This window comes from Mchenga conophoros, linkage group LG14 (genome assembly GCF_057382185.1).
Source record: "Mchenga conophoros isolate Kocher_MC1m ecotype Shallow Benthic linkage group LG14, M_conophoros_male_GT1.1, whole genome shotgun sequence".
Taxonomy (NCBI): Eukaryota; Metazoa; Chordata; class Actinopteri; order Cichliformes; family Cichlidae; genus Mchenga; species Mchenga conophoros.
This window is the reverse complement of record NC_140539.1, coordinates 30,863,577-30,889,579: the sequence shown is the minus strand read 5'-3', so window position 1 is coordinate 30,889,579 and position 26,003 is coordinate 30,863,577. Positions and strand designations below refer to the sequence as shown.

Sequence of the window (26,003 nt, the reverse complement as noted above, 5' to 3'; positions counted from 1 at the left end):
GAGTCGTCTCTATTTTTTGAGGCGACTGAGGTCCTTCAACATCTGCCAGAAAATGCTCAGGATTTTCTATGAGTCTGTTGTGGCCAGTGCGATCCTGTATGCTGTTGCATGCTGGGGGAGCAGGCTGAGGGTCGCAGATGCCAACAGACTCAATAAACTGATCCGTAAGGCCAGCAATGTTGTGGGGATGGAGCTGGACTCCCTCAAGGTGGTGTTGGAGAGGCGGATGCTATCCAAGATAAAGACAATGTTGGATAACACCTCCCACCCACTCCATGACATGCTGGTCAGTCACAGGAGCTCATTCAGTGAGAGACTGAGATTACCGAAAAGCACCACTGAACGACACAGGAAATCTTTCCTGCCTGTGGCCATCTCCCTGTACAACGCATCCACTTAACACACTGTTTGCTGCTATAACTACACATGTTTCTTTTTCAGCTATTTATTTATGAGTGACTTATGTATGTATGTATGTATATATATGTATATATTGTACTATTCTTAGTTAGTGTATTGTCTGTCTTGTCTTAATGTTGGTTTATAATGGAGCACTGTAACAAAAAATAATTTCCCCCAGGGATCAATAAAGTATCCTGATTCTGATTCTGATTCTGATTTAAATGTTGTATAATATTCTATTATAGTAAAAAAAAAAAAAGGTGATAAAGAGACTAATATTTTTTTCCCTCATTATTGCAAAAATACTCGATGTCTTAATGTCTCTCTTCAGCTTGGACGCTTGGATCAAGTATAGCCTATACTCCAAACGCTAGGGGGCGACATTAGCCGATGATGACTATACGGAGGAGGAGGGAGTACTAGTGCCTTTGCACTGTAGAGGAAGACAGTTCACGTCTGTCCACATTCTGCGGCTTTTTCGGTTCGGTCTCTCGGTCGGTGGAAGAGCGAGACCTCTCACAGGAGGTGGAGTTCGCCGTGCTTAAGCTACGCGGGACCAGTCGTCTCTTGCGATGTTAACAGAGAGCTGAAAAGACAGACCTGCTTGCTTCAATACATGACAGGTAACTTTATCCTGTGTTGTGGTGTGCCTGTAGTAGCATCCAGCGTAGATTAAAAACTACAATCCCTCGTCGGTAGCGCTCTCTCTTGTGGTTAGCTAAACGTCAGCAGTCGCTAATGTGCGCCTGTAGAAAATGCAGCAAGTCGACAGTGAAATAAACACCTCCATCTGAAAACTATAGAAGCGTCTATATGAGGCTGGTTAGACTGTTATTTTTCCATTGGAGGCTATTACACCCAATTGTCGAGTTAACGGAGATGTCGAGCTAGCTAGCTAGCACGCCAAGCCCTTTTTAGACATCAAACTACGAGACGGACCAGACTTCTGTCACTTTCTCATAATCTTTTTACTTCTCTTCCTGAAGTGATATTTTGGGGAATTATAGGGATAAAAAGGCCACATACCAACTAAACCAGCATAGTAATGGCTTAAAGGTTACCTTAGCTACAACCAGGTATTAGTAAGCTAATGACTGTTCGATGGCTCATTCAGGAAGAAGAGTCACACATGACAAGTGAGCTTTATGTAACAGCATTTCTTGGTGTGCTATAAGCTGCTTAACATAGTTCCCTGTCCCTGGGAAAGCGGTCATATGTTGTAATATACCACCACTACACTCCGAATGTGTTATGCAAGAGTTGTCAGAGTGTTTGATGGACTCTTATCTTATTTCCAGCGTACACAAGTCATGGAGCTCCACAGATCCTTGAGCTTGTGGATATTGTGTTTGTGTCTCGTTGGAGAAAGTTGGACTGAAAAGCCAAGTTCACCTACACCGGTGGACAGTCAGCTTGCTGAAAATGGAATGCGAGGTGAGTAATCAATCATGGCAATAATTTGTTATAGCAAACCGTGAAAGATGTAATTGTATCCCTCTTGACACACACTATACCGCCTGTTTGAGGACAGCAGTCTGTGTCACAACATTGCGATTGTGTGCAGGCACTAAATGTAGCCATGCTGAGAATAGTCTGGCTGGCATTTGCCATTAAGCCCTGTCCTCCTACTTCGATCTAGCCACTGAGTCAAACAATAAGCAGTTCATCAAAAAAAAAAAACATTAGTGGAAAGAATGACTATTGGGTGAATGTAGGCATTTTATTTCCAGTAAATAATAGATTAGAATAATTATTTTCCAACTACTTGTAGCACAAAAGACAAAGGCGCACCAGCCAATTATAACCTTGTTATTTAGAAGTCCGCTAGTTTAATGATTTTTTTTTATTGGATTACAATGGATTTTTATTTTTTTACCTTGTAAATCGTTTCTATACTTTTTTGAATAGCAAACCAGTACCACTGAATTAATCATTTCTGCATTTTTATTATTGAACAGTGCAGTGAAATGGGAAACTGCCCAAATCGTCTACACGCATCAGTAGAGATGATGCACTTCAAATGTACTTTTCTCCTAAAAATTTCAGTGTGCCATATAATTTATTCTTGATGTGACAGTGATTTTTTTAAAGCTTGACTGGTATTCTAAATTATCATGGGAGACCGTGGAAGAAGGATTTATGGGGTGGAAAAGCTATGGGTGTATTCTTCATCTAAATGGAAGCTCACAGATTGACGTGAGTAACCTGAGCTCTTTTTAAAAAAAATATATATATATATATATATATATATATATGCAAATATCTTATCTTGTGTCTCTGGAGGTTTGCAAGCCAAATGAGAAAGAGAGAGAAGGCCAAGTTTGGCGTTTGAGAGTGTTACAGGTGGTAGACTTTTTACTAGAATAACTGTTTTTTTTTTTTGTTTTTTTTTGTTTTTTTTTGTTTAACGCAAAGTGTGTTAACGTTGAAAGTGAGTAATCACTTTGTGGTATGTGGCTTTGCAAGTTTGCTAAAAGTTGAAAGCGTGCATGCTCACAAATGAACTTATAACTACACGGAAGTTCACCCACACTATCCTTCCTATTTCTATCTTTTGTGTTGTCATGTAGACCATAAGGTACATTTTGCAAGTTAAAAAAGTTTTATAGGCTTACAGACACAATATCATGGACAGAAATTATTTCAGGTATTAATCTGTGACATTTTTACTCTCTGTTCTCTGTCCTTAATTGCTAAGCCTGCATGTCAAAACATCCAGTTCTGGGAATTAACAAAACATGGATTGGTATGATGTGTTGATCAGTAGGAGGGGGCATTACACTGTAACCTCCGGCACAATGCAAGCCAAATGCCTGCAGTCTGTTATAGTTGAGAAAAAAACAAAAAAAACAATGTGGGTGTCATTGATTAATGATGAAGCTGCATGAGCTCATTTATGAAAGGGGAAGTGAGGTTATGTTTGCATACTGCTACACCATGTTATGGGAAAGATGGTACAACAAAAAGAAGAATCCTTGCCTGATAGTCAACACTGCTCAGTTTTCAACCTAGAATCAAGGTTTTTGTCAGTAATCTGTAGTGTGATTAAAAAGTTCCATAAAAATGTTTCTCCAGGAGTATGTTGTTGCTGTAAAAAATCCAAGTTCAGACCCAGAAAGGAAGTCTTGACCACTATTTCTTGTTGGCATGCAGGCAAGGCGTGCTTCCCTTTTAACTCTTTTCTTCATCGTTTCCTTTTGTGGTTAAAATTTAGTCAATTGTGTAGCAAAGCTTACTGCTTTAATATATGCTTCTTAATCTTACTTATGTTTTCTAAACTTGTTGTTTTGTAATATTAGTCATTCCCTTCATTGGTTAAAATAGTGTCTGAGATATACCTGAGATCAGAGCTGCATATAGTTCATACAAGATAGATTTAGAAGATAGATTTGAAATCAATAGAATATGAAGCTTTCATGAGTACTGTTCTTGTAAGTTTACCTGAACTGTGCTGCATTCAATCAAGGAATGCACACACACTCTTAAATCTGCCATTGCTGCACACATGCAAAAATGTTTTCCTCTTAATGGGAGTGGCGTCATCATCTCATATCTAGCAGAGGATCAGTAATCCCTCAGGAAGCAAAGTGACACAGGAAAACAGTGGGCACGCAGGGACATCATAAGAGATGTCCATTTTGATTTCTGTATAATTAGAGTCCTACATACGGATATTTTTATACAATACTAAAGCCTGTAGAATAGCAAACCTGAGTTTCTTGACATTAAACAGAATAGTGACAATGACATCTAAAATTATGATGCCTCTACACTCATCGATTCAGTTCAGTGAATGGTCTGTTTTTGGTCTACACATAGGTGTAGCAGATACAGTCAAAAGTACCTGCCTTTGTAACAGCCCGCAGTAAGTGAAAGGCCTTATATAAACAAGCCTTCCTATGCAGCCAAGGAATGTTGCAGTTCAGTTATCTTTGCTAAAGAGAGTGCTGTGGGGAAGCCAATTCAGCAGGGGACATTGAGAAGGTTTTCTGTCTTTTCTGCAGGAAAGTGCACACAAGATTAAAAGCTATTAGCCTTTATTGCATCACAGTGTTGCAGTGTTACAAATGAAGTGCTAAGCGCAAAAAAGAACATCTTAGACATTATTTTTTACAAAAACCTCTAATGTTATATAAATGTTTTTTGTTTATCTGTGCATAGTTACATCTACTCTTTATCCAGTTGTGCTTTTTTTGTCTGTTTTTGTTTGTTTGGTATTTTTGGTGATTGTAAAAAGTAAATTAGTAATTGTAGAATAAGGAAAAAACTAAATATTAGTCGACGAATTCGTGGACCTTTGTCACTTAACAACTTGTGGATATGACTTCTGTTTCTTCACCAGATTTTTGTCGCATTGATGAGCCACTATGCAAGGATGAAAATGCCTTTCTCACCTTTGAAGCTATCCGTAATATCCATAAGCAGATGGATGATGATGCAAACGGCAATGTAGATGTCGTAGAGACAGATGGCGTAAGTAACAACCTGAAAAGCCCTCTAAGTTAAACAAGACTGAAGTGTTGCTATACTCTAACAATATCAATTCTGCCCTCTGTGTTGGAGAAGTGAAGTGATATTGATACAAAGGGTTATCTTTTGTGTTTTATCTCACTGACACAGTTTCTAACTTGCTCTAAGAATAAGACATCCTTCTTTGGTGGGGTTTTTCTTTCTTTCCCTCTTCACAATTCTTTCTCCTGAAGTCTGTGAGTGAGGGGCAGGGATACAACCAGCTGAGATCCTGCTCTTAGTGAGGGAGTGTTCTAAGGCTTGGACACACTTCACTAGAGCTGAAGCTGACAGTGCTCGGAGCCTTATATACTCATTGTCATTCTCAAAATGCTAGTTTGAGAGGATTTGAGCTTTCAGACATTGCACATTGGAATGTGGGCAAACTGTGGTTATAAAGGTACTATTAACAATACTTAGGTAGGCTGTGACATATAAATTACACTCAGTTGGTACTAAAGGCCACAAACTGTGCCAAGAAACAATCACCCACACAATTACACCACCAACAGCAGCCTGAACCACTGATACAAGGTAGGATGGATCCATCCTTTCATATCGTCTCTGACAAAGTCAAATATCTAAATCACAGTAGGAATTGCGACTTATCAGAACAGGCATAGGTTTTCTTATCATGGTTTTTCTGTCCAATTTTGGTGAGCCTATGGGACCAGTAGCTCTGCATAAACACCACTGAAGTTGCAGCATTTTTACAAACCAATTCTGGTTCATCCGTTTCACTCAACGATCCGCTTTCCCCTTTCTCATTCTCCGTTGCCGCCATGCTTTTTCGGCCATGTGCGTATGAAAACAAAAGCATTGCGCATGCACGTTTTACTCATATTCTATCGCAATATTTTATTTTCTTATCGTTGCCTAACATTGTACCGGCATTACCATGAACGGTATGATATGGCCCAGCCCTAGTTGAATGAGTGTACCTAATATAGTGGCTATGCTGTTACTTTAAACCCTCTGTCATCTAAAATTTTGTAGATTTTGCTCCAAAGGTGGCCAGATAATGACTGTCTAACTGGTAGGTTCATCCTGTTGCACGCCAGTGCTCTTGCTGATATACCTTTTTCCCTTGTCAAATAATTAACCTGGTGTATTTACTGGCTTAGAAAGCATAGCTGGCATTCTTTCTACCCTTGCCTGTCAGAGTTGAATCAAAGGTATTTTTGAATACTCTTGACAGCTTTTGTCATTACAGTAGAATCACAACCATGGAAAAGACAGTCCTAAAACAACACATGCAAATGAAGGCCTAGTATGAAGATGGGTGTGGTGTGGGAGAGTATTTCTTGCACTAAATCCTGTTGTAACTTGCATGTGATTTGTAGACAATTATGCTGCAGTTTCTTTAAAAAAATGTAGCACAAAGGGGATTTGTGAAGCCACAATCTGCTTTGTGCTTATGGTAGAGTAATACTGCACAGTACAGTAGTTCTCTTCAATAGCATAAATTATAAGCAAAACAGAAAAAAAATACATATGCATATGTACAGTAGTGCAATGTTGCACTGTAAGCTTTAGTGTAAACTACAAGTTTTGGCCTCGAGAAAGCCGCCTCTGGTGACTTGATTCAGGTATGGTTCGGGCTCAGTCTGTGTTATGCAGCTGAGGCCAGATCAAAGCAGGTGGCACGATCACTGCTTTTAAGAGGGGCACTTGGCATGCAACCCCCCTAAAGCAAATAATGAAGAGAAGCACAGTGAGCAATCGTATGTGTAGTGGCTTTTAGCCAAGAAATGGAAAGCTCAAAATGATGATGAAGAGTACTTCAAGACAACCCTCTTTTTCTTGTTAATCATACAGTGATTAAATAAGGTGGGGAGTTGCTTTCTTTACGAGCAAGATGAAAGTGTACATCTGGTCTCTTAACAGTAACCTTGGTGACTCTGTCACATTATACAGGTCCTGCTAATTTTCCATTGAATATGTTCGGGAGTGCTGTATTTCACCTGCAGCAGAGACATCTTGCTGCACTGTAGTGAAATCTTCCCACACAAATCTATCAAGAAAGAAAGGCATCATGACTTATTACTGTCTTTCACCCATGACTCTGCTTTTGTGGGAGTGCTAGATGTTATGTAGGGTTCATTTTTAAAAACCTGGTGAGTGGGTTAGCCTACAATACAGTGGGCAATCAGCAATGTGGTTCCAAAAGCAAGTGAGGGACAATTACCATTTCAGTGAGAGTGCAAGTGGAATTTACATTACGATCAGTCTTTGGTACAGTTTAGTGAGCATGACACTGTCTTATTCTAAAAGGAATACAAAAAAAGCTGTTTTTATGATTAAATGTATAATAGTTTTGAACAAAAGTGAGAATGGCATTCTGTGTTGCACAATTAAATAATGAGGGGAAAATCCCTGGTGAGGTATTTATTAGGTTTTATTTCATGTTAAGCGAGTGAAGGCAATGGATATATCCCACAGGAGTTGCATTTAATTGCACTAAAACGATGGATTAACTATTACAGCAGTGAAATGGGTCACAGTGCTCACAATCAATAGAAACCCTAAACACCATTTACAAATGTGGTCTTTCCGCATTGTCACAAAGCAATGCACCTCTTTGTAGTAATGGTTTCATTAGAAGTGATCATGTTTTGTGGTGTCACAGCTTTGCAACATGAGAAGTTTGCCCTCATGGCGTTCTGTCTGAAAGGCTTTTTTTTTTTTTAACTATATGGCTAATGTTTTGTACACAACTCATGATATCGTTCTAAACATAGCCAAGTACTTTTACTGCCTAAATGTAAACAAACCCTAACTGAGAGCTCACCGTTTTTTCCCCACAGCCTCATCTTCATATGGGGTTTGTGACTTAACGTTTTCACTCTCGGTGTGAACCATGCATTTGCATTTTTTTTCCAAGTTCCAAAGCTATCATATGACAACATGGCGATACCTTAGTTGTAGTGATTGCCCTACAGCAATATTGTATTGTAGGAGCAACATCAACAAGGTAATATACGGTGACACTCCCTTTCCTTTCATTCTTGATGTCACTCGCCCCTTTTAGCAGCAACATTTGTTTAGATAGTTTGGAGAACATGGCATCGATTACAATGGGTCTGATTTTTGTCTTACAAAGTTCACACCACTTCAATTAAGCAACTAAGTTTGATATACAAAGGTATCATCTTTCAAAGCCAACTTTAAGGACTTAAAGATGTGCTCAAAGTTTGGTCAGAATACGCTAGCCAAAGTTTTGAATGCACTGTCAGTTTCAGTGGTGAAATTGCAGTTGTAAAACAAATGTTTTAACAGTGTAGCTATTTTGTCATGCAAGTCTTGTAAAAGGTTTTTGTTTGTAGCCATTACAAATGTCTTTGTCATACTGCAGTTCCTGAGAGAAGATTTAAACTACCATGACCCTAAGGCCAAACATAACAGCTTCCATGGGGATGACCAGTTCATCAGTGTGGAGGACTTGTGGAATTCATGGAAGGGCTCTGAAGGTACAGTTTTGTTGCAAAAAGGGCCTTTCTTTCACATCCATTTCTATGTAGAGTTGTATGTTGTAAACCTTTTTCTGCATACTTGATACCTCCAAACACTACTTAATGTTTGATATTGTAGCAGTGATTTTCATTTTTAATGAAGCAGTCTTAGTGACTTTGATTACCAGTCAGAGAATGGCAGAGCTTTTATATGCCTGTAAATAAAGGTTTATGTGCTTCCCTCTGACTGAAAGTGTGTGTTACAGCTTATCCATGCTTGACCCTTTCACTCAATTAACAAAGGCACAAAGTAGTTGATAAGATTGCATGCCCAGCAAAGTGCACTGTTCTGCCAGAGTGGCCCAGAGTTAAGATCGTTGAAGCTGTCAGCACAAAATTCAGTCACACTTCTTTCTGACTATGTCTAACCATACTAATGTATTCTATTATACTCACTCAGAGCACTTTCATGTGCTGTATCTGGCACTCACCTTTTAGCATCCTTTCCTCTGACTGCTTTTACCACAGTTTTGTTCACAGTACTGACTTACACTGCATTGCAGTTTCTTGACAAAGTTTTAGAGGTTCTGAGCAAGGAAACAGGGTTATTGTACAAGGGAGCAATGTATTAACTTAGTCAACTCACAGTTTTGACTCTCTGCCAGGTGCTGGGGATCAGATTTGCCTTCCCCAATTATTCCTGTCAGCATGTTATGCTGCGGGGATCTCGTAGATCATTCAGGATGTGTATGCACACAGTCAAACAATGCATTTTGTGTCAACCTGTATTATGCAGTTGCAATAGTGATGCATTTTTTCTCGGCTGCAAGTGTTAGATTTGAAATGAATTGATGTTTATGAGGTTACAGCTGTTTCTCAGATAAGTTTTTACAGTGTAGCTAGAAAGGAGAACATTGGTTAAATTACTCCAGCCTTTGCTACAGTAATAGTTAATACTTAGTTTCAGATGTTGTGACTGCCTGAGGTCTATGAATCAGACATCAGGAAACACTTGGTTTCTTCCCTCTTGAATCTCTGCTGCCCTATATTCAAACATGCTTTAATTATTTCTGGTTTCAGAATTATATATTTTTTGCCTTCAGTCTGTTTTTAAGCAAGTGAAACATTTTCTATCTAGTCGAGGTCATCTAACCAACTGCTGGCGTGAGAAAGGAAGTGTAATTCCCTTTCTGGATTGCTTTGACTAACTGTTGTGCTACACGACTCTTAAATTTGTCGCTGGAAAGCTACAGCTGTCCACATGATTCCTTGAATCTTTAGAAGTTGTGTATCATCTGCATAACAGTGGAAGCTAGCACTGTATTTGTGGATGGCCCAATGGAAGGCCTGTGGGGAACACCACATGAGAAGAGGGCTGAGAATGAGCTGAATCATCCATTTAGGAAATAAAACAATCTAACTGACAAGGAGGATTCCTTGAACATCCTCAAACACAGTGAAAGATTACAGTCAAAGTTTCTCTTTTAAAACAGTTGTGTTAGAAAATAGCAAGACAGTAAAATATACTGCAGCTATTTATTGAGTTCTCTCTATGAAACGTGATTAAATATGAATTCTACTATTATAAAATGAATAAAAAAACAGAACGAATGAGGCTGGAGGACAAGCTGGCATGTAATTTGGTCTTTATATCTGGAACATTTGTGATTATAGAAATCCTTTGTCTTATATGTATTCACAGCTAACACTAGTGACAAACACTGCTATAATGCCAGACATGCTTTTATGGGGTATTTTAATTTAGAAGCAGGAAGTTTTAGAAAGGAAATCCTGTTGAGTTACAATTGATTATTATCTGTGAAGACTGATTCAAGTTCTGATGTTGTCTTAAATATCAATCATGATATTTGTTAGCAGAATGTCCATCCATCCATTTTCTGTCATGTATCTGGGTCTTAATCCTGGGGAAGCAGTCTGTGCCAAGATGCCCAGACTTTCTTCTCCTCCACCTCTTCCAGAGGGACACCAAGGCATTCCCAAGCCAAACCATAAATCTAATCTCTCTTGTGTCCTGGGTCTGCCCCGGGGCCGCCTTCTAGTAGCACATGCATGGAACACCTCACCTAGTAGGTGTCTGGAAAGGCATGCTGGTCAGCTGCCCATAGATTCCTGACTTACTGTGGGGAAGTAAGTTTGACTCCGAGCCCCTCCTGAATGGCCGAGCTCCTCACTTTCTCTTTAAGGTTGCGTCGGCCAATCACTGGTGGAAGCTCATTTCCATCGCAGTTTAACTCTTTTGGTCACTACCCAGTACTCATATTCATAGGTGAGGGTGGAAGCAAAGATCAACCGATAAATCAGCTACACTCTCTTATTACTAATACACTCGTCTTACCAGCAGAATGTATTTGTCACATTTTTTTATTGTTTGTAGGTTGTTATAAGAGTTGAAGGAAATACTTTTCATTGTAAATAATTGATCCATTATCTGTAGTTTGATTGGATTTTTTTCATAGTGTTTATATTTTGGGCTACAGAAAGAATAATTGTCGCTTTGGGAACAACTAATGTGGTGCAAAATAAAGACTGAGAATTGTAATTATAGTGGATATTTTGTTTCTTCTTTTTGCCAACAGTGTATAATTGGACAGTGGACAAGGTGGTGGAATGGCTCATCAGCTATGTGGAGCTGCCACAGTATGTGGATGCATTTCGCAAGATGAATTTCAATGGAAGTGCCATGCCAAGGTGTGACATCATCATGACTTTATTTTCCTTTCTTTCTTTTTTCAAACTGAACCGATCTATGAACCCTACACATCACTGTGTGTGATAAAGTGTCTTGGTTTACTTATTACTGTGGAGATATTTTTATGTACTTAATACAACTTTTTAAAGTCATTGTTAACCTGTTTTATTTTGATATGGGTTACTTTAGTTTACCTTTGATGAATTAAGGACTTGTCAAGCGATCGCATTACAATCTTTGTTGTGTATGTGTCTGTGTGTGTGTGTGTCCCCCGCTTTCTTCCTGCGAAATGAATGCACGTCTGGTCTCTTTCAGGCTTGCTGTAAAGAACACCACTCTGACACTCTCTATTCTGAAGATTTTGGATCGAAGCCATGTGCAAAAGTTGCAGCTCAAATCGTTGGACACCGTACTCTTTGGAGCACCACTGAGTATGTAACTTTATTTTTTGCAAGTCGTGTCTGACTTTTAGAAACACGGCTTCCCCAGCAGACAGTCTACTATATGAATCTCTTGCGTTCAAATGTTTTACTGTGGAAAATAAGTTTCATTACCAACATGACCAACATCCTGCCCAATTTGGTCTACTGCTCTCATTTTCATTCGCTCTTTGTCCCTGTGAAGTGTTGTGGCCAGAGTCACCAGGTCTATGCAATGCTTGATTTATAGTACTGCACTAAATCTTAACTGTAGCTATGCCATAGCACCTTTCCAGAAACGCTACACATCACAGCAAAGCAGATCTCAATAACTCTTTGGTAATGAAATGTGGCGTATTGATTAGTGGAAGGATTATACCTCTGTGAAACATAATGTAATAGACTGTAATTGTGGCTAGCTTCCTCATTAGACTGAAGCAGTAACTCATAATTTGCCAGTTTAGCTTGTGTTTGTTTCTTCTGACAGGTGTAACAATCTGTGTATAGACTCTGTAAGTCCTACAGTCTTCTCCCCATTCTGAATTCCAGTTAATTTAACTATTGTTAAAGATTAATTGGCTTTCACTCATGACTCATGTTAGTAAAACGCAGACACAACAGTGTACGAGTATAAACAACATAACCCACAATTGTGAAAGGTGTATGCTCATTCAACCCAGTGCTATCATTTAAGCTTAGGAAATCCTGTACCACCTGTATCAATTTCAGGGACTCAGGAAGATTTAGACTGTTAGACCACACTACTCTGTATTCCAGACACATCACTCTGCGTACAGAGGCAAATAAACACTCCACTCATCCTCTTCTTCTCCACTATCTCTGCTCCAATTCTGCACTTGTAGATTGTAATCCTTTAGGGGTTTCTCAGTTTTTTTTAGCTCCTTAGGGATTTGTAACATCACAATGGATAGGTTGTCTTCGATATCATATGTCCTGTCAGCAGTTTAGATGTTTTTTTAAAAAATTGTTTTGATACTGGAGAATTATTTCCCAGGAATTTCAAAGTAGAGTAAAGGTGTGTATTTAGAAGAGTTTATGAGACGTCAAAAAGAAAAAAAGAAAATCTAATAAACAGTCAGTGGAACCAGGTATTTGCTTTAAGCACACAGATACACACACACACACACACACACACACACACACAAAAAAAAAAAAAAACAGGAAAGGGGAAGAGTGTGTAGTGGTGTGTGTCTGGCATGTGTCATTGTGAATGTGTTTTGTAAGAGTCACCCGCAGGAAGACATTAGCAAGGGCTGTCTGGCTTTGACAAGCTCTCAAAACCAGGGGGTCCCACTAACAGCCAGACTGACCAACTGTGAAGCGTAGCAGCATTTTAAGACACACTGCACAAAAGGTTGCACCTAATCTGGCCAACAGTTGTGTAATAATTAACCCAAGCTCGTTTGGGTCCTGTTATTTCCAGTTCTGCGGCTAATTACCTGTCACTTGATGCGCTCTTGGTGGTATTCCTGAAAGAAATTGAATGTTTTGTTCACTGTATGTAAAAGGAAATTGCCTACAATAAATAGCCCAGCAGAGGAGTGGCATCAGGAAATTGCATTCTCAGAGATAATGCCCTGTTTTTCATTTTGGCGTCTGTGCTCAGTGAAGAACTATGATGCACTAGACATGCATTTCAGTAAGCATGACTCATTTTGGGTTATTGTGTTCCAGGTCATTTAAGAGGTAAAGATCTGTTACTCAAGGTCACATTATTGGAGGAGCGACCACCAAAATAAGGTTTTTCTTCTGTTGCCTGTCAGCTAGACGTTATTGACCCATTTTGATCAAAACGAGGTGAAAAACCTATCTGTGTGCTTTTATTCTTACATCAATGTAAAAGGAGTTATTCTGTACATTATCTATGTATGGCAGGGGCAGAGAGTGATTAAAATTCTGTGGTTACTATGCATGGTTCTCAAGTGCCCACAACTTGCTGTTTATTCATCTTATTCTGACAGGTGGTCTAAATATTTGGCCTGGAATAGGTAAAAAACTTACAGGCTTGTACTTCTGGATTGTCCAGTGTTGGCCTTCATTTTAAAAACTGTGTTTCTGCCCTCCAAGGCTACATGCAGGTCAGACTAAAAAGATATGGATATATTGTATGCAAAGTGCATTCCTGTTATTCTTACTTATTCAGTGGAACTGATAAGACTTGAGCTGTACAGGTACTTGAGATTTACAGCTTGTGTTGTAGAAGTTCTGTCTGTCGAGCTGGCACGATCTACTGATATATTCATTTTACTTCCCTTTGTCTCACTCCAGGAAGTATACTGTTCTTTCCTGTATACTCCTACTCAGGTTTTGCAAGAAAACCTTGTGTAACTTGCAAAACTTTGAGAAACTACGCTAGCTGCTACATACATGTTATTTCTTCGACACATCAAATGACAAATATCTGTTGTTAGTTCCCAGCTTGGGTTTAACTTTAAGTTATTCTGTTAGTGGTTGTAAAGGGATCTGAATATGGGATGTGTTCTTGCAAGTAGGATACTTGATTCCAAGCTATTGTGACTCTGAAAATCTATAAAACCCTCACAGTGATAACGTCAATGAATACTTATAGTTGCAGCTAAAGTTTGAGCTTTAGCTTCACATCTTCCCCAGATTAAAATAGGTCGTGTTAAGCTGTCTTTATCGTGGTCTTTTGCACTGGGTCCCTCTCACCGCAACCTGAAATTGTGCTGGTGAGCCTTCTATTTGTGTCACTCCACAGCAGTTGCAATATGACTATGAGATTCAAGTTTCACACCACATTCTTGTAAAATTTCTGTGTTGTTAAACAGCTTTATCCTATAATACATGTTGCTGACCAAAATGCATCTCCTCATCTATAGGCCTGCTTAATGACTTAGTTTCTTGTCTTACTAAAATGTAACCTCATGTCTTTTTATTTCATTCAGTGAATAGACATAACCACTTGAAGGACTTCATGCTGGTCGTGTCAATAGTCATAGGCATGGGTGGATGCTGGTTTGCCTACATCCAGAACCGCTACTCTAAGGACCATATGAAGAAGATGATGAAGGACCTAGAGGGCCTGCAGAGAGCTGAGCAGAGTCTGCATGACCTACAAAAGAAGTGAGGGTTTTTCCCAACACCAACACAAGCTCTATTGCATTTAATTGTATTTTCTGCACATGGCGTTCATTTTAGATTTAATATGAAACTGTTATTTTTGTCTTCACATGAGAACTTTTGAGCTTTTAATACATTTAAACTCATCATCCACTTGTCTGAGGATAACTCTCATACGTTAAACTGTGTGCTATAATAATCAGCTGTAAACGGTTATTTCTGACATTAGTAGCTTATTAGCTTATTGAGCTGTAAACCTCCAACATTTACTGATTCTAAATGGTGGAGGTCACAAGTGAACAGAAGATTTTTAGTTTCCACTTGAACATTCTGCTGATATCCAACCTTGAATGACAATCAAAGCAACGGCCTGACTCGTTGTAGCATGTTTGCAGGGTTACTCCCTAGTTCTTTTGCTGTCAACTTTCAATGTTTTTCTGGTTTGATTGTTTGGATTTGTATATAGTTTTTCCAGGTTTGCACACAATCCTGGGAAAGGTTTGATTAATGGCATTCATTGTTCTCAAATAGGAACTTGTGTTATGTTATAAAAGACTGGCAGACCTGCTCTAGCACCGGGCACTTATGTGTTTATACTTAGTTATCATCAGGCCTCTATGGACCCATTCCACGGAGCGTTTTTATGTTCAAGCAGGTGACTAATTTAGTGAAGCCAAAGTCTTTGGATCAATGGTGGAAGGTTTGCTTCATGCATTCGTGAAGCTGTCTGATTGCATGAGGGGTTTTTTTCTGCTGTTTTATTTATTTTTCTGGCTTCATACACGAGCATGTCACAGCAAGTCACACATTAACTGGCTGCAGATGCATGTGATCAAGGCATGCTTACTTCTTTATTTAACAAACTAAAACACTGCTTATTACTGGTAGCATTGGCTGCAGTTTTATAGCCTCCATATCTGCGTAGTCGTAAAGGTAATTCTTAATTTAGTCTCCAGCCATCACTTCTGACTATACTCTGACAAATTGTTTAAAAGTACACATTGTAAGTACCAGTGATCAAAATCACACTTTTCTTTTAGAAGAGAAAAATCTTGGGAATTTGTAAAATGGTGGCCAAACCTCAGGGCTAAACCTTTTAGAATTTTAGAACTCTTTAAAAAACAACTTTTGAATCGCACGTTTTATACTTTGCCCTTTCTTATATCTTATAATGCAAAATATTTCATACTCTGAGGAGTTTTTTGGCCATCGGATCATTCCAGCCTGTCTTGTGATTTAAGATTTGAAATGAGATGAAATTTCAGTGTTTTAAAGTAAAGCTACATGAATTGGTGAATAAAAGAAAGGCTAATCTAACTATTTTAGTCCTGCTAATACCTGAAGGAATGCTCAGAATGTGCTTTGAAGTGCATATCCTATTTTGCCTTTCAAGGAGACTTGAACTCAGTTTTGACGTGATACATGAACCAAAGGTTTTTGAGCTTGAAGGTGCAAAGAGATTCCCATTTTATGGTTTTGCATCTCTAACACAGTTTATCCACTGGGGGAGAGGTCATCTTCAGGTAAATTTAAAAAAGGAATAAGCTCAGGCCACTGGAAAGAGCCACATAACTGCGTAACATTCTTGTCTTTATTCTTGAGAACAAAGGGAGAGGTGAACTCTTGTTGCAAATTTTTCTTTGACTGCCCTTATTACCCACATACGTTAATGTTTGTATGTTAAATGGGGGATAAATGGGCTGTTCAAGAGACAGGCTTTTGAAATATTCATTTTATGCTTTGTCAGTGCTTACTGACTGAACTGAAACTAATGTTTGTGTCTGTCATGGATTCTTGATTTTTTTACAGTTGCACCTTTATCTCCTGCATCAGCATATTTTTGTAACAGACATGTTCTTTGTTAGTTCCTTTTCCTTTCAGTACACTAAGTGGAGGGAAAAGTGTTTTGTGGGAGTTTCCTGCTGAATTCCAACAAACAGTGCAACTGATGGCTTAAATGGGGACAAATCAGTGAGGTCAAACTCTGTCCTTCTGACGCTGCCAAGTTAGTCTTTGTGTTGACTCTGTGGATTTATACTTTGACTGTTTGTAAAACACCTGCCACTAGCATCTTTGAAGTAGATTTTGACTTTCCTTTTTTTGCTAAGCTAAGTACGCATAGTTAATTCTCCTCTACAGATCACAGTGGCAAACCTTAAGTAAATATTAAAGGCCAGCAAGTGCAGACATTATTTAGTATCCCATGCAAGTAAACAGTCTGCACCATGGTTGTGCGTAATACTTATTAGTAGTTTGTCTGTCTGCAGATAGTAGTATAGTGCTTTACAGGAACTGCTCAGATCCCTGAATTATGCTTGTTTGTTCAGCACTGCAGTAAAATTTGCCTGTTACAATTCAGCAGTGTTTTGTTCAGCTGCATTTTAAACTTCAACTCAGTTCATTTTGGCCATAGAGGTCATTTAAATTCTATTTAATTAAAAATATCTGAAATGCAAGTTGAGAGCTTCAGTGGGAACTGCAGCTGCCTCAAATCGGTGTGCTTTGAGCTTTGACCCTCTTGCTTTATGTGTAGTTGGCTCAGAGGATTGTGGGTTAGAGTGGCAGGAAAAGCATGCGGGCTTGTGCAAAAGTGTGACTGCATGCAAAAAGGGCGTTCTATTTTTGGCAATACTGCATGCGACTTTTTCTAGCATAATAAATGCTATGACAGAAAAGGCTAGACCACGGGATCAAATACTTTTGTTGAGTCAAGTCATTTCAAAACCAATAGTATGAGGTCATGAGGATTATAGGGCTGCATTACTGTGCAAGCATGGGTATTGTGTGCATTTCTGAGGCAATATGAATGCCAAAGAATATGCAGGTTCTGGTATAATAGGCTATCAGACAGGCAGCAGGTTTTTCAGGCATGCTTGTTTCAATAAGACCGCCACACAAAAATCAGCAGCTTGAGAGGTTTGTGCTCTGTCTTTAGTTGTGTGTTTCCTACTGATCCCTGCAGCCAGCTGCTCTCTTTCCATACCTTTAAGCAGATCCTGCGATGCTGTCAAGTAGCCTGGTCCAAACATGGCTTCACTGTTGGGAGACAGTGTAAGGAGGTTGTGACGAGAGCTGGATTTCCTGGGTGACTTTTACAACACTCTTTGACCTGGCCTCCCCCTTCACTGGTGGGCGAGTGTTTTAAGCATGACTGTTAAACATGTCAGCTCTGATGCAATTCACCCACATTTGAATTTGGGTGTGGTGTGCAGATGAAAGGCCTGAAAAAGGACAGGTGACAGGGACAGCTTGTATTGCATGTGAAAAAAACTTAAAGGTTGGGCATATAAGGCTACGTATGTCTTATAATATCAGTGTGTATTCAGTAACATTACCTGCAAAGTCTGCAGAGACATTGTGTCTGCATTCTTTAAGCTCTGTAATTCAGGTCATTTCATTCAGGAACAGAATTTGGCATCTACTCTGTGGACACTGTTACTCAGCCAGTGCTTTCAAATTTTAGCTAGAGAATGGCAGAGGTCAGGGTCGAAAGCATTAGCAGGACTGCCCACCAGCAACATTTTCCATAGCTCATGGTCTGGATCAAGTTTCAATTCTCTGCACTTGTGTACTACTTCTGCTGTTGTGTTCAGCCTCAGTGGGGGAAAGTGCTGCTCCCTGGTGACTGAAATGTGTTTGTACGTTCTGCCCTTGTGCCACATGTTTAACAAAACAACAAAACAGAAATTTGAAAACAACAGCATTTATTTTGTTGTATCACAGTATATGTAGTACTGTAGTTCTGGGACTTGTCATATTCATCAGGCTATCAAGCCCAGTGACATTTTTCAATTGAAAAATATTACAAAGTCCTGCATAAATGTAACCACATCACGGGTTTAGTTGGACCTGAATGGTTACAGATGAGAGTATATCGGAATGGTGTGTGTCTCAGTGAAAACAATCGTGTTATTGGTGACAAGCCCGCTTTCAAAGGCTTTTTTTTTTCCCTTTTTTTGTTTTTGTTTTAAAGGCTAGTCTAATTATATCCACCACTTGCATGTTCAGAACTCTACAGGAGCACTGGGTGCCACACTGTACTGTTCTAAACTTAAATCCTGACAGCTGTTCTCTTCTTGGCTCTGCTTCCTCTGATGTCAGATTATTGTGAGCTGCCTAGCAGCTGACCACAGTCCTTTGCTCTTCTACATGTTAGCTGTTTCTGGTGATGCATGGCTGATGCAATGCCTACTATGGCATGCAATCTAGGCACCCCTAGTAAACATTTCTGTTGATTTCAGCACAAGATAAACTTTCTAAAAGAAATAATGTCAGAGAGAAAACTATCTCCTTAATGTGTTTTGCAATTGTTGAGTAAAAAAGAACAAGAAACACAAAAGATTTAAAATTTGATTCCAGGTACCTTTTACCAAAAGTCAAAGCTTTATAAATCCTCTGCCTCTCTAATACTTGTCATAACAACTAGCACTCAAGGGCTCCTTTAAGCCGGTGCAGCACTGAGCACTGCCCAGAAGGCAGGAAAAGCCTTTTTTGAAGACGCCAAAGCATTTAACCTAATTAAGAAATGGTATTTAGCAGGATCGGTGGTGGTCAAGTTAAGGTCTGGAACACTGAAAAAAACTGATGCTACTAGGATAGCTGGAAAGGTAAATCAAAATTTCTCTTTGACTAAAAAAATCCTTGGCAGACTGATGGTGCATTTTTTCCACTGTGCAGTCTTCAAAATCCTGCTTGCTTATCACAAAATTCAGCATTAAAGCCATGCATATAAACCTCTAAACAAGCCTGATACAGTCTAGAAATTAATCCTGAGGTTGGAGGATAAGATTAAAATAGAACTTATTTGCTGTGATGAGCAAAGGTATGTTTGGAGATGAAAGGGTGCTACAGTTACACAAAAAGAACTTTCCAACTGTTAGTACAAGGGTTGATTGATCATGCTTTGGGCTTGTGCTGCAGCCAGTGGTACATGGAACATTTTCACTGATAGAGGGAGGAATGTACTAAATAGCTGAATAATATAAAGGCAGTTTATTCTGGGAGCAGTCTGTTGCTAAAAGCTGAAGATGACAAGAGTCTGGATTATACAACCGGATAATGATCCTAAATATACCCTAAAAAATGCACCATGGACTACCTCAAGAGGATCGACCTGAATGTTTTGCCTTGGCCCTCTCAATCCACTGATTTAAATATAATCCAAAATTTTTGATTAGACAACAAAAGAGCAGTGACTGCTAGACAGCCAACAATCTGTAACAGAAATTTTGACCAGGGTTGCTCAAACCTAAGCACATCTCCATAGTTCATAGAAAATAACAATAGCTCCAACACGGCTTCAGTTGCTTGGGCTTAGTAAGCAGCCACTGACTAAAAATTGAGCATGACCTTTGGTCCTTTTTTCCTTAGGTTGCAGATTGCCCAGGAGGAGCATCGAACAGTTGAAGTAGAGAAGGTAAATCTCGAGCAGAAGCTGAGGGATGAGATAAACGCTGCTAAGCAGGAGGCCCAACGATTGAGAGAGCTGCGTGAAGGCACAGAGAATGAGCTGAGTCGCCAAAAGTATGCAGAAGAAGAGCTCGAACAGGTAATGGTTGCAGTCTGATCAGTTACATTTAAACGCAATCTGTAGTCCACAAAGTAGAAGCAGTGAATTTGAGTAAATAGAGAAGAAGACTTCCAAGGTGGCATCGGCACAGTATGTTTAGGTCTTTCAGATTCACACTAGCTATAGTGTAAATACACCCACTCAAGTCTTTGTCCTTTGGAATTTGGCAGAAGCAGCACAGTTCAGCCCACGTACATAAGTGAAACTGTTTGTGCTTGGAGGATTATCACAGTGCACTAATTCTGATGCTTTTGTCACATTTGACTGTCCTGCTAATTTGGGATTAAGCAGGGCTTCTACAGTCCATATATGTGCTGTTTTCATTAAATACAAGCCTGAACTTTACTAGATTTGAAACCCCTGCTGCGTAGTACCAGTTGTACCCATTTAAAGAATAGTGCAGGTAATCGTGGATATAGGTAATTAACAGGTAAATGGTGGCCAAACCTGCGTGATGCCGAGACTCTCCTGATGTGTGCAGTTGAGAAGGGGCAACTATGGAAATGTTCGGACTTGATTTTACATAAATTGTCCAAAATTCATGTTTGAAAATGGGGGGCCATTTACGTAGACACCTTTATTCAGGTTTGAGGTTACATCTGAGCTTTCAGTGTGTGGGATTGGGTTATTTGTGGATATGGAAAAGGCTAAAAATTGTTGGCAGATTGTGGGTCCATTTTTCCTTATGTGCTCATCTAGTATGGCTAATAGTTGAAACTTGTTGCAGGTGCGCATGGCATTGAAGAAGGCAGAGAAGGAGTTGGAGTCACGGAGTAGCTGGTCGCCACCAGAGTCTCTACAGAAATGGCTGCAGCTCACCCATGAGGTGGAAGTGCAGTACTACAACATCAAGAAGCAAAATGCCGAACGGCAACTCCTGGTGGCCAAAGAAGGGGTTAGCATGAAAAATATATATACATTTCCTTGTGTATGTTAAACAAATAGAATATCATAAAGATAGAGCTTTATGCTAATAATTTAATATCCAAAAATGGTAAACTTCCACAAATTCTGTATTCATTACCCATGAAGCTTTTCCTGTTCTTAAATATTTGGTCAGTTGTTGTAACCTGGGCACCACTTTCCACTTCCTCCTGCTTACCTTGATAAGTCCTTGGTCACTTGCTTTCGCAGGCAGAGAAGATAAAGAAAAAGAGGAACACTCTCTTTGGGACTTTCCATGTGGCTCACAGCTCCTCCCTGGATGATGTGGACCACAAAATATTAGCAGCCAAGTAAGTTAGAGACTCTTAATTGTGCGTTGATATGTTGTTAAAAAATAAAAGCTGAGGAAAGATGATTTCATACATACATTTCATACATTCTCCTCTTTGCAAAGTTTTCTTTTAAATACTTTCTTCTGATCTTTTGCAGACAAGCCCTTGGCGAGGTGACCGCTGCTCTGCGAGAGAGGCTGCATCGCTGGCAGCAGATAGAGATTCTAACGGGTTTTACCATCGTCAACAATCCAGGCCTCCCATCACTGGCCTCGGCCCTCAACCTCGACCCCACTTTCATGGGCGGCAGAGCTACACCTCAGCACTTCATCATGTCTGACGACATGGACGACATGGACGAGGATATCGTACCCGGAACTCTGCCATGTAAGAGTTCCTCTGAAACGCTCAGCCTTTCAGTGGGGATTAGCAAAAAAATCCCTAAACCTTCCTCCAAGGCTCTGCTTGGGAAATCCAAAAATCAGCTCACATGACAATTTGGACCTAATGCTACATGTATTATTGTTGCCTCCATGGTGCTGACGGTAGTGGGGGTTAGACATGTCGAAAATGAGTATTGAATGGTGTTTTACACTTCACACTATGTAAATTCAGATAATTGTCTTGTTGTTTTACACACGATACCACTTGCCTTTTTGTTAACTGTTATTTTGGATACATTTGTTTATTTCATTCAGTAAATTATTGAAACTGAAGATTGCCATGATTTTCCTCTGGAAACTGAAACCCAAAGAAAAATATACTTCTTAAAGAGAACAATTTTTTGTGTTGACCGATTTGTAGTGCTTGTGTCATGTTACGTGTTATAGATATGTTGGATCAGTTTTTTTTTGTTTGTTTTTTTCGAAGGATGCCAAAAAAGGAAATACTTCAGATGTAGTCACTGCCAGAATTATATTCCTATTTAGGACCAAGATAGGAACACCAAAAAACACAACTCAAATTCTTACACACCTTACAGTTCTTGTAGAATTCATACATTTTTATACATATGTCAGTTTCAAACCATATTTGACTTTATATGTTAGGTTATGGGTTTAGGTAACTGGAGCTCCAATTTGCTGCACAAGTGAACAAGTGTTTAATCAACATTAATTACACTGCCTGTCTCACTCCCCTCTCTCCCTCCACCACTTCTCTGGTATTTGGCTCCCACTGCTGTCTCATTGGTCCAACTACAGATGGCAATCGACTGTTGGAACGGCGAGCTAGTGACCTGTGGTCCATTGGTTCAGACTGTCAGCCCGTGTGGAAATATCCTGGTTGGCCATTTATTCATGCCCCACTTCAGTCCTCAGTCTGACCTTCCCATCTCCACTTTTGCCTAAAAAGAGTTTTTCATACATTTTAACTGGCAGTATGCTCCAGATGGACCCAGCTGTAATAAAAAAAAAAAAAAACACCTTCTCCATGCTGCCTTCATTTAAAAACACCCCTGACCTGACCTTAGTTGCTTGCTTGGTATTGAAATCCTCCTCCTAAATGTTGCCCCTCCTCCAGACAAACCCCTTTTTTCTACTCCACTATTGTTTTGTATTTGTTTTTCTTTTTTAAAGAAACAATTTTTTTCCTATTTAAACTTATTATATTCTTATAATTTGCCTTTATTAGATGGAAAGATTAAACAAGTGTTGGGATTTTACTGATATGCATCACTATTGTGGAGTAAAGAGGCTAAAATTTGTGTATTTTTATATTTAATAATGTGTAACGTTTCCAAAGACTAAAGCATCTTTTCAGTAATTTTCTCATTGTTCTCACTTTTTCCATCAGCCATTTATTTTATGTTAATGTTACTACCGCTGTTATTTTGTGCCAACAGCTCCCAGTATGATGTCTCTGCGCCAACGCCACATTGATCCCCAGCTGGCCCTGGGCTCCCAGAGGTTGGTAGAGAGTTGCCTGTTGGCAGGGCAGCAGGGCGAGGGAACCCCCTACCATTCGAGGCCTAGGGCTACCTTCAGACATTCACGCAGCCACTCGTTTGGGCAGCTCGATTGTCTCCCTCTGCCTCCCCTCTCCTCGGCCGTTTCTCACCCGTCCATAATCTTTACTTCCAGCCAAATTCCTCAGTCGTCATCATCCTTATCCTCATCTTCTTCCTGCTTACCCAGCTTTGTGGGTGGCAGTGCAACCCCTCATTCCCATGCATACCATGCTTCTTTCCAGCCCATGGATCCTATTCCTGATTTGTCATTCTCAGATGTCTCCAAAGTGCACTCCTCGTGCAGCGACAGTTTCGGGTACCCATCTGTCTCCATTCTCCACACACTTTGCATGTGCGTGGGTGTTTTTACACCACCTGTCATGGTTTTACCTTGATAACACATGTAGAGTAGATACACTTCCCTTAGTATATTCATTTTGTTATGTTTCCATTTTATTTTGTAATTTTTTTTTCTTTTATAAAATTTCTCATCCTTTGCTGTTTTTAAGCCATTACAGAGACTTTGCATTTACTCTCTTTCAACCTCTCAGTGTTCCTCCTGTTCTTTGCCTGCTCAACTAACAAGTGTGGAGCCGCACTATCCAGCCTGTGCCCTGCGTGTCCGTGACTTTCAAGGCATAGTGTAGATAAACTCAAGCATGCAAAGCTGCTTTTAAACATTCCTTGGATCTGATTTTTCCTTCTCTAACTTGTGAATTTTTCTTTCTGCAGGGATCTAAATCGCTCCGACTCAGACTCCTCTTTGTCCCTTTCACAAGTTGGTGATCGACTGTCTGCCTACAGCTCCAAAGGCCACCTAATCAAGCCCACTTCTCTCATGCACGGCCTGTCCAACCGAGCAGATGATGCCGTCTCACTGCATGCTCACACCCCCAATGGAGGGACCCGTGTTCATGAGGGAGGTCCCGACAGCCCCATACTCATGAAGAAGGTGTACAGCCTGGGAGAGATCAACAGTCTGTCTGAGTCATCTCGCTCACTCAGCCCAAACTCCACTGAACCTGACACACCATCACCAACAGGAGGGCAGGTAGGAGTGGTGGGAGCTAAAGCCAACAGCCGCATCCCACAGCTGTCCTCCAAGAAGAGCCCTCTAGAGGAAGATAGTGGTTCAACTGGAGAAGACACAGATTCAGCTGCCAGCCGTAAGAAACATACCTTCAAGATCTTCAAAAAACAGAGGAAATAAAAGCTAAATGAACTATGGGCTACCAAAGCTGTCTGACTGTATTCCTCTGTCTAACCTGTTTTTGTTATGTTTTTTTTAGTTTCTAGTTTTGGGGGTTCATTAATGGTCACATGATGGCAAGATTTTTTGTCATTGAATCTTTTTGTAGGTTACAACACCTACTTTGAGAGACTGTGGACTGTTTTACCCAGCTTTATCTGCTTACACTTGGTCAATGTTGAGTATGTGGGGAATGGGCAGGTTTGTATATTGGAATGTAAAGTATTATTTATTCTGCAGGAACTTGTGCCAGTGTCAAAGGGAAATATGTCTCCCACTTGTTGTTTCCTTTTTTTCCTTCTTGTTCTACAATCTATAACATTTTGCATGTCTTCACTTTTGTTTGACAGATACTCGAATGCTCTAAGTGTTTGCTTGGTTCTTGTTGTTAACCTGCTTAGACAACACTTGTTTCTTTTATTACTATCAAAACACCTACAAGTCCAAAGTGAATGCGCACTCCTGACTATTTTCTTTTTAATGATGGGTACACTTTGTCTGTTTTCTTTTTGTTGATGTCTTGTTTGCGGAGAAAATGACACATTCAGGGGATCTTCAAATACAAGAGGTGTATTAGAATGCTCCTGTATATTACCTTTGGCTGTAAAAACAAATGTTGCGTGTTGCTATTTGAACTCAGTATATTACGATGCCTTCTTAGGGCCATTCTAGGGAATAATAATAATAAAAAAATAATAAAAAAGGATCAGGGAGGGGGTGATACTCTGAAAAAGAAAAAATCCTAACTTTTATGATGTCTTAGGTGGAAAATTTCTTTTTAAAATGAATGCAAAAAACCCCAAAAACTATAGTCTCACATTGAAGTCACAAATATAGAAAAATAAAAATGTTCCTCTTTTTGTAAAGCAATCTCATCACACTAGATGGTGCTTTGCCTCTATTATTCCTACTGACATTATTCAGATGCAGTCAGCAACTATCTGGGAGCCCATAATATCACATTAAGTATAGCTGTTTATTGGGTTATTCAGAAGAAATATGCTGATTTGCATGAGATGCTTTTGTGTAACAGTTATTCTTGCATCACGCCTCAACTTGGCCATTTTCTGTTTAGCAATAGAAACCACATTTTTAAAAAGATAAAATAAAAGATAATTATTAAGGGTTTTAATGTTTTTCTCAGAATATTAATCAGTTATCTTTTTTCCACATAGAACAGCCCTAATAAGCTGTCCTAGTGTATCAGCATTAACTGCTGGGTCTAAATGTATTTATATTGCACCCTAGAGGTAAATTCTTGCAAAGTATCTAAAGGACCAGCATCAGACCTTTTGCGGTTTTGAGTTTTAGTGCATTTGAAAAATGGGAGAGTGAAGAATGTCTCTTCTCTTTGCTGAAATATCCAGCTTATCTTAAGGACTGTCACTGATTAAACTGGGGGTTTACACACACCCTCACTGAACCA

The 26,003-nt window shown here is 39.6% G+C and overlaps 1 protein-coding gene across 4 annotated transcripts; it reads left to right on the top strand.

Annotated features, from left to right (window-relative positions):
* The first annotated feature begins 822 nt into the window (after positions 1–822).
* stim1a (stromal interaction molecule 1a) lies at positions 823–25,693 on the top strand. 4 transcript variants are annotated; one of them, XM_085243908.1, is made up of 14 exons: positions 823–1,025; positions 1,701–1,836; positions 4,745–4,875; positions 8,267–8,381; positions 10,961–11,072; positions 11,389–11,504; positions 14,420–14,597; positions 19,965–20,142; positions 20,891–21,058; positions 21,298–21,398; positions 21,538–21,767; positions 22,583–22,663; positions 23,224–23,644; positions 24,061–25,693. In XM_085243908.1, exons 2-14 carry the CDS (start codon positions 1,713–1,715, stop codon positions 24,536–24,538), a joined length of 2,433 nt encoding a protein of 810 aa, XP_085100034.1. In that variant the 5' UTR covers positions 823–1,025; positions 1,701–1,712; the 3' UTR covers positions 24,539–25,693. The 4 variants fall into 4 exon arrangements, with proteins under 4 accessions (XP_085100034.1, XP_085100035.1, XP_085100036.1 ...); XM_085243910.1 differs by having other exon boundaries at positions 825–1,025; positions 23,224–23,287; XM_085243909.1 differs by lacking the exon at positions 22,583–22,663 and having other exon boundaries at positions 824–1,025.
* The last annotated feature ends 310 nt before the right edge of the window (positions 25,694–26,003 follow it).

Bases quoted from the DNA above. Each gene is read 5' to 3' on its own strand.
- stim1a (XM_085243908.1), top strand. From the start codon at position 1,713: ATGGAGCTCCACAGATCCTTGAGCTTGTGGATATTGTGTTTGTGTCTC. The intron at 20,143-20,890 runs GTAATGGTTGCA...AACTTGTTGCAG, and splicing joins CAGAAGAAGAGCTCGAACAG to GTGCGCATGGCATTGAAGAA. The intron at 23,645-24,060 runs GTACCCATCTGT...TTCTTTCTGCAG, and splicing joins TCGTGCAGCGACAGTTTCGG to GGATCTAAATCGCTCCGACT.